Source organism: Ursus maritimus, unplaced genomic scaffold, assembly GCF_017311325.1.
Source record: "Ursus maritimus isolate PB19 unplaced genomic scaffold, ASM1731132v1 scaffold_27, whole genome shotgun sequence".
Taxonomy (NCBI): Eukaryota; Metazoa; Chordata; class Mammalia; order Carnivora; family Ursidae; genus Ursus; species Ursus maritimus.
In genome coordinates, this window is record NW_024425230.1 from 22,663,081 (window position 1) to 22,675,090 (window position 12,010).

Below are 12,010 nucleotides of genomic sequence, written 5' to 3' on the forward strand. Positions count from 1 at the left end.
TTTGCTGAATTTTTACTTCTTTATTTTAACATGCTGCTGGTTGCCTTGGGCTATCTGCTTTCGTGACTGACCCAGGACATCTCCAGTGGGGATGGGTGGGACTGATCTGTGCGTCGGAGGGGAGGGGAAGGGAGGGGGTTCAGCTGGGGGCATGCACAGGTGCTGATCTGGAAGTTCCCGTCCCCACATCACCCCAGGCCCCAAGATGTACAGACTCTGAGGTTTCTTTTCCATGGGGCCAAGCATACTCAACCTGCTGACGGTGGATGGGGGCTCTGAGTGCTCTTGACCCTGGCAGTCACAGGGTTTGTGAGTGGCAGGGGCAGAATCTGAAACCGGGTCTGTCCTTTGCCAGAACCTGTTCTTTTAACCCTTATGTTATCAAGCTTCACCATTCATGTTGCTTTACAGACATTGTCTCATTTAATTCCCATAAAACTATTCCTGTCTGCAGATAAGGAAGGTGGGTCCTAGGCTGGCTGGCCTTGCCCAGGGTCATGGGCAGGGGGGTAGCAGGATTTGAACTCCTGTCTGACTCCACGATGTGCATACTTTCTGCAGTGCATAGTCTGGGTTCTGGCACAGCTAGGGGATGCTAGGGACACTGGATCCTGGTTCCTCCTGGTGAACGGAGGGGCTCATGGAGGAGACCCGACCACGCGTTTGCTGGCTGGGCCTCGCCATACACTCCCTTCCAGCCCTGGGATCCTGAGATTCAATACTAGTGGGTCCTTGTGACCCCCATCTTCCCTCCAAAGCCAGTGCTATTTGATCTTAGGGGCAGACACGAAAGCTGAAACCGGGACCATATACCCAAGGGGAACTGAGTCTATTTGGAAAACTAGAGGAAAAAGGAACAGAAGAAGAAAATATGTTTCAGTACAAAAGTATTACCTGTCAGCCATAGCCACGGCATCCTAAAAAGGAGGAGGAAAAGGAGAAAATATCAAACTGATTTTGGAAACAAATTTCTTGCTTGCGTATAACACCCAGTGCTCCATGCAATACGTGCCCTCCTTACTACCCATCACCGGCCTATCCCATTCCCCCACCCCCTCCCCTCTGAAACCCTGTTTGTTTCCCAGAGTCCATAGTGTCTCGTGGTTCATTCCCCCTTCTGTTTACCCCCCCTTCATTTTTCTCTTCCTTCTCCTACTGATCTCCCTGCTATTCCTTATGTTCCACAAATGAGTGAAACCATATGATAATTGTTTTTCTCTGCTTGACTTATTTCACTTAGCATTATCTCCTCCAGTCCGTCCATGTTGCTGCAAATGTTGGGTAATCATTCTCTCTGATGGCTGAGTAATATTCCATTGTATATATGGACCACATCTTTATCCATTCGTCTGTTGAAGGGCATCTCGGCTCCTTCCACAATTTAGCTATTGTGGACAATGCTGCTATGAACATTGGGGTCATATGGCCCTTCTCTTCACTACGTCTGTGTCTCTGGGGTAAATACCCAGTAGTGCAACTGCTGGATCATAGGGTAGCTCTAGTTTTAACTTTCTGAGGGACCTCCACACTGTTTTCCAAAGTGGCTGTATCAACTTGCATTCCCACCAACAGTGTAAGAGGGATCCCCTTTCTCCACATCCTCTCCAACATTTGTTGTTTTTTGCCTTGTCTATTTTTGCCATTCTAACTGGCATAAGGTGGTATCTCAGTGTGGTTTTGACTTGAATTTCCCTGATGGCTAAGCACTGGCTGTTACACGCAAACAATGAATCATGGACACTACGTCTGGGCGTGAGCAGCCGGGGAACTGGACTCGGCGTGAGCACCCGGGGAACTGGACTGGGCGTGAGCAGCCGGGGAACTGGACTCGGCGTGAGCACCCGGGGAACTGGACTGGGCGTGAGCAGCCGGGGAACTGGACTCGGCGTGAGCACCCGGGGAACTGGACTGGGCGTGAGCAGCCGGGGAACTGGACTCGGCGTGAGCACCCGGGGAACTGAACTTGGCGTGAGCACCCGGGGAACAGATGCTCTTCCGCACGGCCGGCCTGAGACCGCGTGACAGCTCCTTGAAGGGGAACGCCATTGTCTACGAAGCCGTCCCTCTGCTAGCGGACACTTCATCTGTTTCCGAGGTTTCATCGCCACAGATATCAGTGAGGACACTCTCGCACACACCGCGTTCCGCACATCGGGATCACGTCTCAGATTCAGCGATACTGTGAGACCAGTGGGTCACGAGGTCTGCGTCTCGGGGGTTCTCACGGTGCCTGCCGACTTGCCGTCCAGCTTCTGTCGCGGGCCCCTTGCCCCGAGCAGGAGCACCAGCAGGGCAGGAGCGGGAAGGAAGTGCTGCTGGCTTGGAGGGGCGGCCACGGGGCCCGGGGTCAGGGTGAGGCCGTATTTGGCAACTGGGAAGCTCTGGCAGCTGAAGGCCCCTCCCTCACAACCCCGACACCACAACGACCCGAGAGTCCTGTGGGACCTTGTGAAGAAAGGGGACCCCACCTCTGACCGAGGCTGAAATTCCCATCGCCTGGCGGCATGGGGCCTTGAGGTCAGAGTTAACTGGATTTCGAGGAAATTAAAAAATGGGTTTTTTTTTTTTTTCATGTTTGAATTTATAAAGATTTAAAATTGCTCCCCTTGTAACTGGAGAGTGAGAGGTGGCTTTTAGCCTGGACAAGCTCCTCCCCGGGGCTCCAAGAGGCCACCTGAGGTGATGAGAAAACTCTCAGAGCGCTGAGTTGCTCGGCTCCCGGCGACGGGACGGGTCTCTGGGAGAGAGGAACTGAGGCTGGTGGAGGCCTGAGCAACGGCGGAGGGAAGGGGTGAGCCAGCCTCTCACGGCAAAGCTGCGTGGAGACATGCGTGACCAACTCGTCATCATGAACATCCAGGAACCAAATGGAGGCTGACCGCAGAGGTCAACAGTAACGCCTCCAGGCAGAGAAGAGACACTCTAACCTACCCCAGCCATACTGTCACGTGGGTTCATGATCTCGTGTCACCTCATGACTGACCTTGATGAAGTCAACCTTCTCCTCATGGCACATCTCCTCTATGGTTTCCATGAGTTCCTTACAGGTGTCGAGGTTTTCCCCACAGCTGACAAGCTGTCCATACAAGGCTTCCAACTTTGCTTTCTTTTTCTCCCCTAGAGCTTGTATCTTTTCTTCATATTTCTGAGCGAGTGTTTCCAAGATCTCGTTGTAATGTGACTCAAAGTTCTGTTCTTGTCTTCCGAAGTTCTCCTGTAAGAGGGGTTGACCTCAGCCATCATCTCAGTGAATGTGGTGTGTCGGCTGCAGAGCCATTGGGGGCATGGAAATGTATCCAGCCAGAGATGTTTAATCACCTTCCCTGGGTCTTATCACCTCTTGCCACCATGCTGGGGTGGGTGCAGTGGGAGCTAGGACCAGGAGTCTGCGGCTAGAACCCCTGGGATAATCTCAATGAGGAGCATGGCTTTCTCTCCTGGCAGCATTTTGCACCCCTCCCCCCTCCCCCCTCCCCCCACGCCACCCCACCTCTGCTGTGGCCGCTGCATCCTTGGAAGATGGTCAGTGAGGAGTCAGCCTGCCACTGCATCCTTGGACCTTAACACGGAGATGTTTGCCCTGGGATATGCCCACTAGCTTTCCCTCCTGAGCCCCGAACATCTCGCAACACTCACCTCTGCTCCCTGATGCTCGCATCACACAAACACCAGAATCACACAAATCCTCACATCCGCTAAGAGAACGATGACAGGGAAGGGGAGGGAGGGTTGTGGCCAGATGGCACTGTCTAGTAGACGAGGATGCACAGGAGGACAGAGGAAGGCTCGCAGCAGTATTAGCCCTGGGGCACAGCAGATGAGTCCTATTCACTCAAGCCTGCCAACTACCGGGCCTCTCACTTAGGCTGGAAGGCCAAGCGAGCTCTGCGGCTTCTGACTGATGCCAGCCTCACAGACAACAGAAACACTTCCAAAGAAGAGGCTCTTACGAATGACTCGGGGAACAGTTGTCGAGCATCTTCTAAGCGCACAAGACTTGCTCACGATGGCACCGGTGCTGGTGTGAAAGGGAAAACTCAGAGTCCTCACTGGGGGTGACTGCCTTCGATCTGACAGAGAGCTGCCAGTGCGGGTGTAGGGAGTTCTGTCCAGGGGGCTGCACACGTCTCCCTCCTACCACTACCTTACGCTCGTGCCTTCCCTGTGCCCTGCATCGGGGATTAGTGCAATAGTCCCCCTCCCTCGTAAGTTCCAGCTTCATGGGAGAGGGGCCTGGGACTGAGCTAATTCATATGAGGTGCTCCTGCGGATACAGTCCGAGGCTGTATTTATTCACAGAAGCAGAGCATCCGCAGGGAGAGAAGGGGGTGGAGAGTCCCCTGATCTCGGTCCTGGCGAACCTTAGCTGGATGGTGAGGCTGAGTGCCGGCAACACCGCGGTGCACCGTATACCTAACAGGCTCACCCAGGGGACTGTGACATGTCGGTGACGGACATGGATGGGTATGGATCTTACGAGACACAGATAACAGCTGGGGACTCGAACAAGGAAGGATGGGTGTCTTGCAACGCCTGGTCAAGGCTGGGCCACGCAAGAGCCCCACCCTGCAGCAGGGCTGAGGCTAGAAAGACAGAGGGGAGCTTCCCGTTCAGGAGAGAATGCGGACAGGCAATGGTCCCCTGGGAGGGTGTAGTCAGGGCAGATTCTCTCACACCTGTCCCAGCCGCTGACCCGGGGAACCTGTGGCTGGGGTGTGGGTCTGACGTGTGTGACAGGTTCACCACGCCTGCTCTTACCTCCACCGTGATGAAAACTTCCTCCAAGTGATTTGCAAAATTCTCCATCTCGATAATCTGCTTTTCCAGTTTGAACATGTTTTTGTGGATTTCATCCTAGCGAACAGAGGAACCCAAGGAGACGTTAGCGTACTTCTCTCTCTTCTGTAGAGGGCCTTTGACGTTCATTCCCTGCCTGCCTACCTGAGACATGCACGCACTACCCACAGAACGACCGAGGACACCTGCTTACCTTGGCGCTCTCCAGTGCCTTGCTCAGTGGGGTCACCTCGTGCCCTCTGTGTTCGTCAGAAACCTCCACCGCCCTTACTGGAGCTTTGCAAGTGACGCAGAAGACCAGGGCGGCTTCGTCCTCGTCCTCCTCCTCGGGGATGACGTAGCACTCGTACTCCTCGCTGGCTCGGCCATGCGCGTACCTGTAGGCCTCTCGCAGCTCCCGGCTGGGGCCGGCGGCGCCCCAGCCCGCGTAGCCGTGGACCTCGGCCTCGACCCCCAGTCGCCAGTCCCTCTGCGCCCCGGCCGCGGCCAGCTGCGGCCGATGGTCCAAAACCTCCATGTGGGGCGCGTTTCCGTCCGCGAGCTCGGCGCCCCACTCGCCAGCACCTCCGAGCGCGTACAAATGGACAAGCTCGTCCACCTCCTCCTCCAGGTCCCTCTGGGCCTTACCTGGGGCCGCCCCCGCGGGCTCGCCGCTCATCTCGGCGTGCACGTCTCTTCCCGTCCGCGTGTGTTCTTCTGGGAAGAGGTCCAGCCGGTCTTCGGAGTCATACAGATCCATGGGGTAGAAGTGGAAATCCGGGGGAGCCCCCGCGGCCTCCTGGTCCATGGCGCCTCTGCACCTGCCGAGTTCCTCCCACGCGGCTCCTACAGGGCGTCCGGGGCCTAGGACACACGAAGAGGGAGGAAGCCCGTTTATGAGGCCACCCCAGTGAATGGTCATTGCATTGGGCTCCACTCACTCACAATTAAAAAAAAACAACAACATCGTCTGAGCAGCTCCGCTGTGGTTTTACTTTGAGCCATCTACAAAGAGAGGTTTACTTTCTCCAGGAAGGAGGGGCTTTCTAAGCTTAAAGGGGACCAGAAATGACCAGAGAAATGTCACTAGGTTCCTCTCCATTAAAACAGAGGACAAATAATGGGAAGTGTCTCAGGCAAGTATTACTAAACAAATAGTATACATTGATAGAAAAACTAAGATCTCAATAAATTAGTGTGCAAGGACAATTCACTAAGTAATCACTTGTGCAAAAGCGTCTGGGAAATGGTGCATCCTTATGAGTAACAGAGAACCAATAAGTAAGATGCCACTTTGCCTTTCCAGTAAGCAGATATTTGAGAGGATAAGAAGGTTCCCCACGCCTGGGTAGGGTACAGCCAAGTGGGTACTCTCCCATACTTCGGGTTGGAAGGTACACTAGCCCCACCTTCCTGGAGAGCAAACTGAATAACGTGGATCAGGAGCCTTAAAGATGTCCCCACTCTTTAAGCTAGTAATCCCCATCAGGACCCTGAAGGGAAATATCCAATGCAGGGAGAGACTGTTTCTATACAAAAATATCCATCACAGATTTTTTTTTGGGGGGAGGGAGCCCAACTCGGGGCTCGATCTCACAACTCTGAGATCATGACCTGAGCCAAAATCAAGAGTCGGACACTCAACTGACTTAGCCATCCAGGTGCCCACAAAAATTTTAATGACAGCAAACAAACAAACAACAAATTGTAAAGCCCTAATGATTAGGAGAACAGTTAAGTACACTAGGATATGCGTGCTCCATAGAATATAATGCAGACTTTAAGATATTAGGAAGAGCAAATGATGACTTGGAAAAGACTTACAGCATGATGTTAAGTAAAATAAACAGAATACTCATTATACAGAGACTATGATGTTTACTCTTTAATGGAGGTACATAAATTCTAGAAAGAAATAATAAATGGTAGAAGTAAATACAACAAAGGAGCAGCTATTACTTACTGAGCACTTTTACTGTGTGCTTTTTCTGTGCTCAGCGGTTTATAGGCATACCCCTGTGTGGTAGGCACTGCAATTATCCCCATTCTGCAGATGACAAAACTGTGGCTGAGATGGGGTATTTGGAGCAAGGTTGTATGGTGAGGAAGTCGCTGTGCTGGGATTTGAACCTTAGTCTGTGTGGTGGGCATGAGACTGCACCTGACAGATGTCCAGCTACAGGGAGCTTAGGTGACCAGCTGTTCGGCTGCGCTCTGAAAGCCGTCATCACATCGCATGGAGGACACACTTCCCACGGGCATCTCCGTCCAATGACAGAGTGCACCAGGGCTGCGAAAGCAGATCCATTTCTGCTTGACACAGAACTCCTCCGATGGTGGATTTTGGCTGGAGGACTCCTGGACAGCCTTCCCAAACCTTCCTTAGGGTGCAAGGCACACTGGGGTGACTCCTCCACACCATCCTTCCCTCCCTCACATGCGGCCGGAGTTGCATCACGGGCTGACAGCTCTCTCAGCCTCTCCTATCTTCCTCCCCATTTTATCTCAGACCAGGGCTTCCCCTACTAAAACCCTGGAGTATCGAATCCTGTTTGGTGCCTGCTTCTTGCAGGACCTGGATCACACAGTCTGTTGGACTCCAAAGTCCCTGCTTTCTTCTTGGCACATAACTGCCATTATGTTAGATTACTTTTTATAATAGTTTTACTGATACAGAATTGACATACCATACAATTCTCCTGTCAGAAGAGTATAATTCAAGAGTTTTTAGTATATTCACGAAAACGAGCAACAATTACCACAGTCCATTTTAGACCATTTTCATCCCGTCACAAAGAAACTCTGTACTCTTCAGCTATCACCACCCACATTCCCTCCTTTCCACCAGCCCTGAGCAACCATTAATCCACTTTCTGTCTCTGTTGATTTATAAATGGAATCATATAATATACTGGATTCATATAATAGAATCATCTAAATGGAATCATATAATATACTGTCTTTTGTAACTGGCTTCTTTCATAGCATAATGTTTTCAAGATTTGTCCGTGTTACGGCATGTGTCAGCACTCATTGCTTTGTAGAGCTAGATAATATTCCATCGTACGGGTATACTGTATTTTATTTATCCATTTATCAGCTAATTGGCATATTTCCCTTTTTTTAAAGATTTCTTTATTTGAGAGCGAGAGAGAGTGTGTGGCAGGAAGAGGCAGAGGGCAGAAGGAGACAGAAACTTCAGCAGACTCCCCACTGAGCGTGGAGCCCAACGTGAGCCTTGATCTCACGACCCTGAGATCACAACCTGAGCCGAAACCAAGAGCTGGATGCTCAACCGTCAGCACCATCCAGGCGGCCCTGCATATCTCCCTTTTCATGTGGCTTGTTCTCACCTTTCGACTATTATAAGTAATGCTGCTAAAATGTCTGTGCACAAGTTTTTGTGCGGATATGTTTTCATCTCTGTTGGGTATATACCTAGAAGTGGGGTTGCTGGATCATAGGGTAACTGTGTTTAGCTGAGGAACTACCTGTTTTCCAAAGTGGCTCCACCATTTTACATTTCTACCAGCAGTGTATGAAGGCTCCGATTTCACCACATCCTTGCCAACACTTGTTATTATCTGAATTTTTTATTATAGCCATCCTGGTGGGTGTAAAATAGTATGTCATTGCGGTCTGCCCACTTTTAACTGGGCTATCTGTAAGATTTCTTTACACATTCGAGAGACTAGTCTATTATCAGATAAATAATTTGCAAATATTTTCTCCCATCTTGTAGGTTGTCTTTCTACTTTATTATTATTATTTTTCAAAGACTACTTATTTATTTGACAGAGACAGAGAGCACAAGCAGGTGGGGTAGCAGGCAGAGGGAGAGGGAGAAGCAGTCTCCCCACGGAGCAGAGAGCCCCATGTGCGGCTTGATCTCAGGACCCTGGGATCACGCCCTGAGCCAAAGGTAGACGCTTAACCAACTGAGCCACCCAGGGGCCACCTTTTTAAAAACTGTTTTTTAGGGGGTGCCTGCGTGGCTCAGTCGTTAAGTGTCTGCCTTTGGCTCGGGGCATGATCCCAGGGTCCTGGGATCAAGCCCCACATCGGGCTCCTCCACTGGGAGCCTGCTTCTTTCTCTCCCACTCGCCCCGCTAGTGTTCCCTCTCTCACCGGCTGTCTCTCTCTCTGTCAAATCAATAAATAAAATCTTAAAAAAAAACCACACCTGTTTTTTAAAAATTTAAGTAGTCTCCACACTCAACATGGGGCTCAAACTCATGATCCCGAGATCAAGAATCACACTCTACCAAATGAGCCAGCCAGGCACTCCCATCTTTATTGATGGTGTCCTTTGAAGCACAAAAGTTTTTAATTTTAATGAAGTCTAATTTATTTTTTCTTTCGTTACTTGTGCTTTTGGTGTTGTATCGAAGAACTTTTTGCCAACTTTGAGGTTAAGCCAATCTTGCATTCCTGGGATAAATCCCACTTGGTCATGGTGTTTAACACACACACACACACACACACACACACACACACACACACGTTACTGGACTCAGTTTGCCGGTATTTTTTGATGAATTCTGCATTCATATTCCTAAGAAATATTAGCCTATAGTTTTCTTCTTTTGTAATGTCTTTGGTTTTGGTGTCAGAGAGATACTGGCCTCACAGAATAAGTTGGGAAATATTCCTTCTCTTCTATTTTTTGGAAGAACTTGTGAAGGATTGCATTAATTCTTCTTTAAATGTTTGGAAACTCACTAGTGAAGCTCTCTGGGCTTTTCTTCATGAGTTGGTTTTTTTTTCCCTTTATTATTAATTCAGTCCCTTTATTTTTTATAGTCCTATTCACATTGTCAATTTCTTCTTGAGTCTTTTGATAGTTTGTGTCCTTCCAAGAATTTGTCCATTTCATTTAAGTTACCTAATTTATTGGAATACAATTGTTCATGGTATTCTTTTTTTTTTTTTTAAGATTTTTTTTTTTTTTATTTGACAGAGATAGAGACAGCCAGCGAGAGAGGGAACACAAGCAGGGGGAGTGGGAGAGGAAGAAGCAGGCTCACAGCGGAGGAGCCTGATGTGGGGCTCGATCCCGTAACGCCGGGATCACGCCCTGAGCCGAAGGCAGACGCTTAACCGCTGTGCCACCCAGGCGCCCCCATGGTATTCTTTTTAATTCTTTTTATTTCTGTAAGGTTGGTAATAATGTCCCCTCTTTCATTTCTGATTCTAGTGATGTGAGTCTTCTTTTCCTCTTGGTCAGTCTAAATAAAAGCTTGTCGGTTTTGCTGATCTCTTTAAGGAAGCAGCTTTTGGTTTTCTTGGATTTTCTCTTTTGTTTTTCTATCCCCTCGTCATTAATTTCCACTATAATCTTTAGTATTTCCTTTCTTCTGCTTGCTTTGTGCAGTTTGCTGTTCTTTTTTCAGTGTTTAAAGTGGCAGGTTAGGTTGTTGATTTAAGATCTTCTTTTTAAATACAGGCATTTATAGCTATAAATTTCCTTCTAAGCACCACTTTTGCCATAACCCAATAATGTGGCAAAAACTTTTAGTATGTTTTATCTTTATTTTTATTCATCTTGAACTATTTTCTGATTTCCCTTTTGCTTTCTTCTTTGATACACTGGTTATTTAGGAATGTATTTTAAATTCCCACATATTTGTGACTTCCCAAATTTCTCTGTTATTGATTTCTTTTTTTTTAATATTTTTTATTTATTTATTCGACAGAGACATAGACAGCCAGCGAGAGAGGGAACACAAGCAGGGGTAGTGGGAGAGGAAGAAGCAGGCTCACAGCGGAGGAGCCCGATATGGGGCTCGATCCCACAACACCGGGATCACACCCTGAGCCGAAGGCAGACGCTCAGCCGCTGTGCCACCCAGGCGCCCCTCTGTTATTGATTTCTAATAGCGTTCCATTGTGGTCAGAGAAAATATTTTTGTATTATTTCTATCCTGTTAAATTTATGGAGGCTTGTTTTAGCATTTGGGTTATCCTGGAGAATGCTCTATATGTCTTGAGAAGCATGTGTAATCTGCTGTTGTTGGGTGGAGTGTTCTCTAGATGTCTGTGAAGTCTAGCTGGTTTAAAATATTATTCGAGTCCCCTATTTCCCTGTTGATCTTCTTCTTCGTTCTTCTGTTATCGAAAGTGGAGTACTGAGGTCTCCGACGGTCTCTTTCTCCATTTATGTCACTTTTTGCTTCATGTATTTTGGTGCCCTGTTGTTAGGTGCATATACATTTATTTTTTTTAAAAAGGATTCATTTATTTATTTTAGAGAGAGGTAGGGCAGAGGGAGAAGGAGAGAGAGTCTTAAGCAGACTCTGTGCTGAGCACGGAGCCGGACATGGGGCTTGATCTCACAACCTTGAGATCACGACCTGAGCTGAAACCAAGAGTCAGATGCTCAATCGCCTGTGGCACCCAGGTGCCTGCATATACATTTATAGTTGTCATATATTCTTGATGGATTGGCCCCTTTTATCGTTATAAAATCCTCCTCTTTATCTCTAGTAACATTGATACCAATACTTCAAATTGTCCTTCCATTTAGCCCACTGTAGGTTATTTATTTTCTAAAAGACTTATCTATTTATGAGAGAGAGAGCGAGAGAGCGTGAAAGAGGCTGAGAGCTGGGGGAGGGGCAGAGGGAGAGAGAGAGAATCCCAAGCAGGCTCATGGGGGCTTGACGCCAGGACCCTGAGATCATGACCTGAGCCCAAACCAAAAGTTGAATGCTCCACCAAGTGAGTCACCCAGATGTCCCCCACTGGGGTTTTTAAAATTCCAAGGCCATGAAATCTTACAGGGCAATGTAACATTCAGGATAAGTGAGAGGTGCAGTTTTACTTTTGAAACAAAGAGAGGAAAGAATATTGTGAACATGAACCTGCATGAAGTCTCAACTGCTGGCCCATTTCAAGAGAGAGAGCAGCTCTGGGAAAGATTAAATATTATGTTAAGCATCTGGAATCCAATACTCTTAAAATGATCCCTGTCCATGTATCCCTTGGAAAGTCTTTATGTACAGATGCTGTAGTCTGAAGATCAATGGTGTAAAGGCTACCCCTTGAAGGAGCCCAAATGTGAAAAAAGGAGTGGGAGGGGATGGCCAGGTGGAGAGAAGGAACAGTGTATTATTTGCTGCACAGCAAATAATAACTACTTATCGTCCTGCATGGTTTGCAAGGGTCAGGACAGCAGCTAAGGGATGGGTAAGAAACATTCTCTTTAAGCAAGGTGCTTTCCAATTCTTTGCGT

At 48.6% G+C, this 12,010-nt stretch overlaps 1 protein-coding gene across 2 annotated transcripts in view; it reads right to left on the reverse strand.

The window, feature by feature from the left end:
• Positions 1-12,010, reverse strand: part of FSD2 (fibronectin type III and SPRY domain containing 2) — a 46,992-nt gene that overhangs the window by 20,692 nt on the left and 14,290 nt on the right. The window contains exons 3-6 of one of the 2 annotated variants that reach the window (XM_040642850.1): positions 4,991-5,640; positions 4,759-4,854; positions 2,984-3,214; positions 895-917 (exon numbers count right to left, since the gene is read on the reverse strand). In XM_040642850.1, coding sequence (XP_040498784.1) covers positions 895-917; positions 2,984-3,214; positions 4,759-4,854; positions 4,991-5,640 — 1,000 coding nt within the window. The remainder of the gene's footprint in view (positions 1-894; positions 918-2,983; positions 3,215-4,758; positions 4,855-4,990; positions 5,641-12,010) is intronic. The other variant, XM_040642851.1, reaches the window with a different exon arrangement.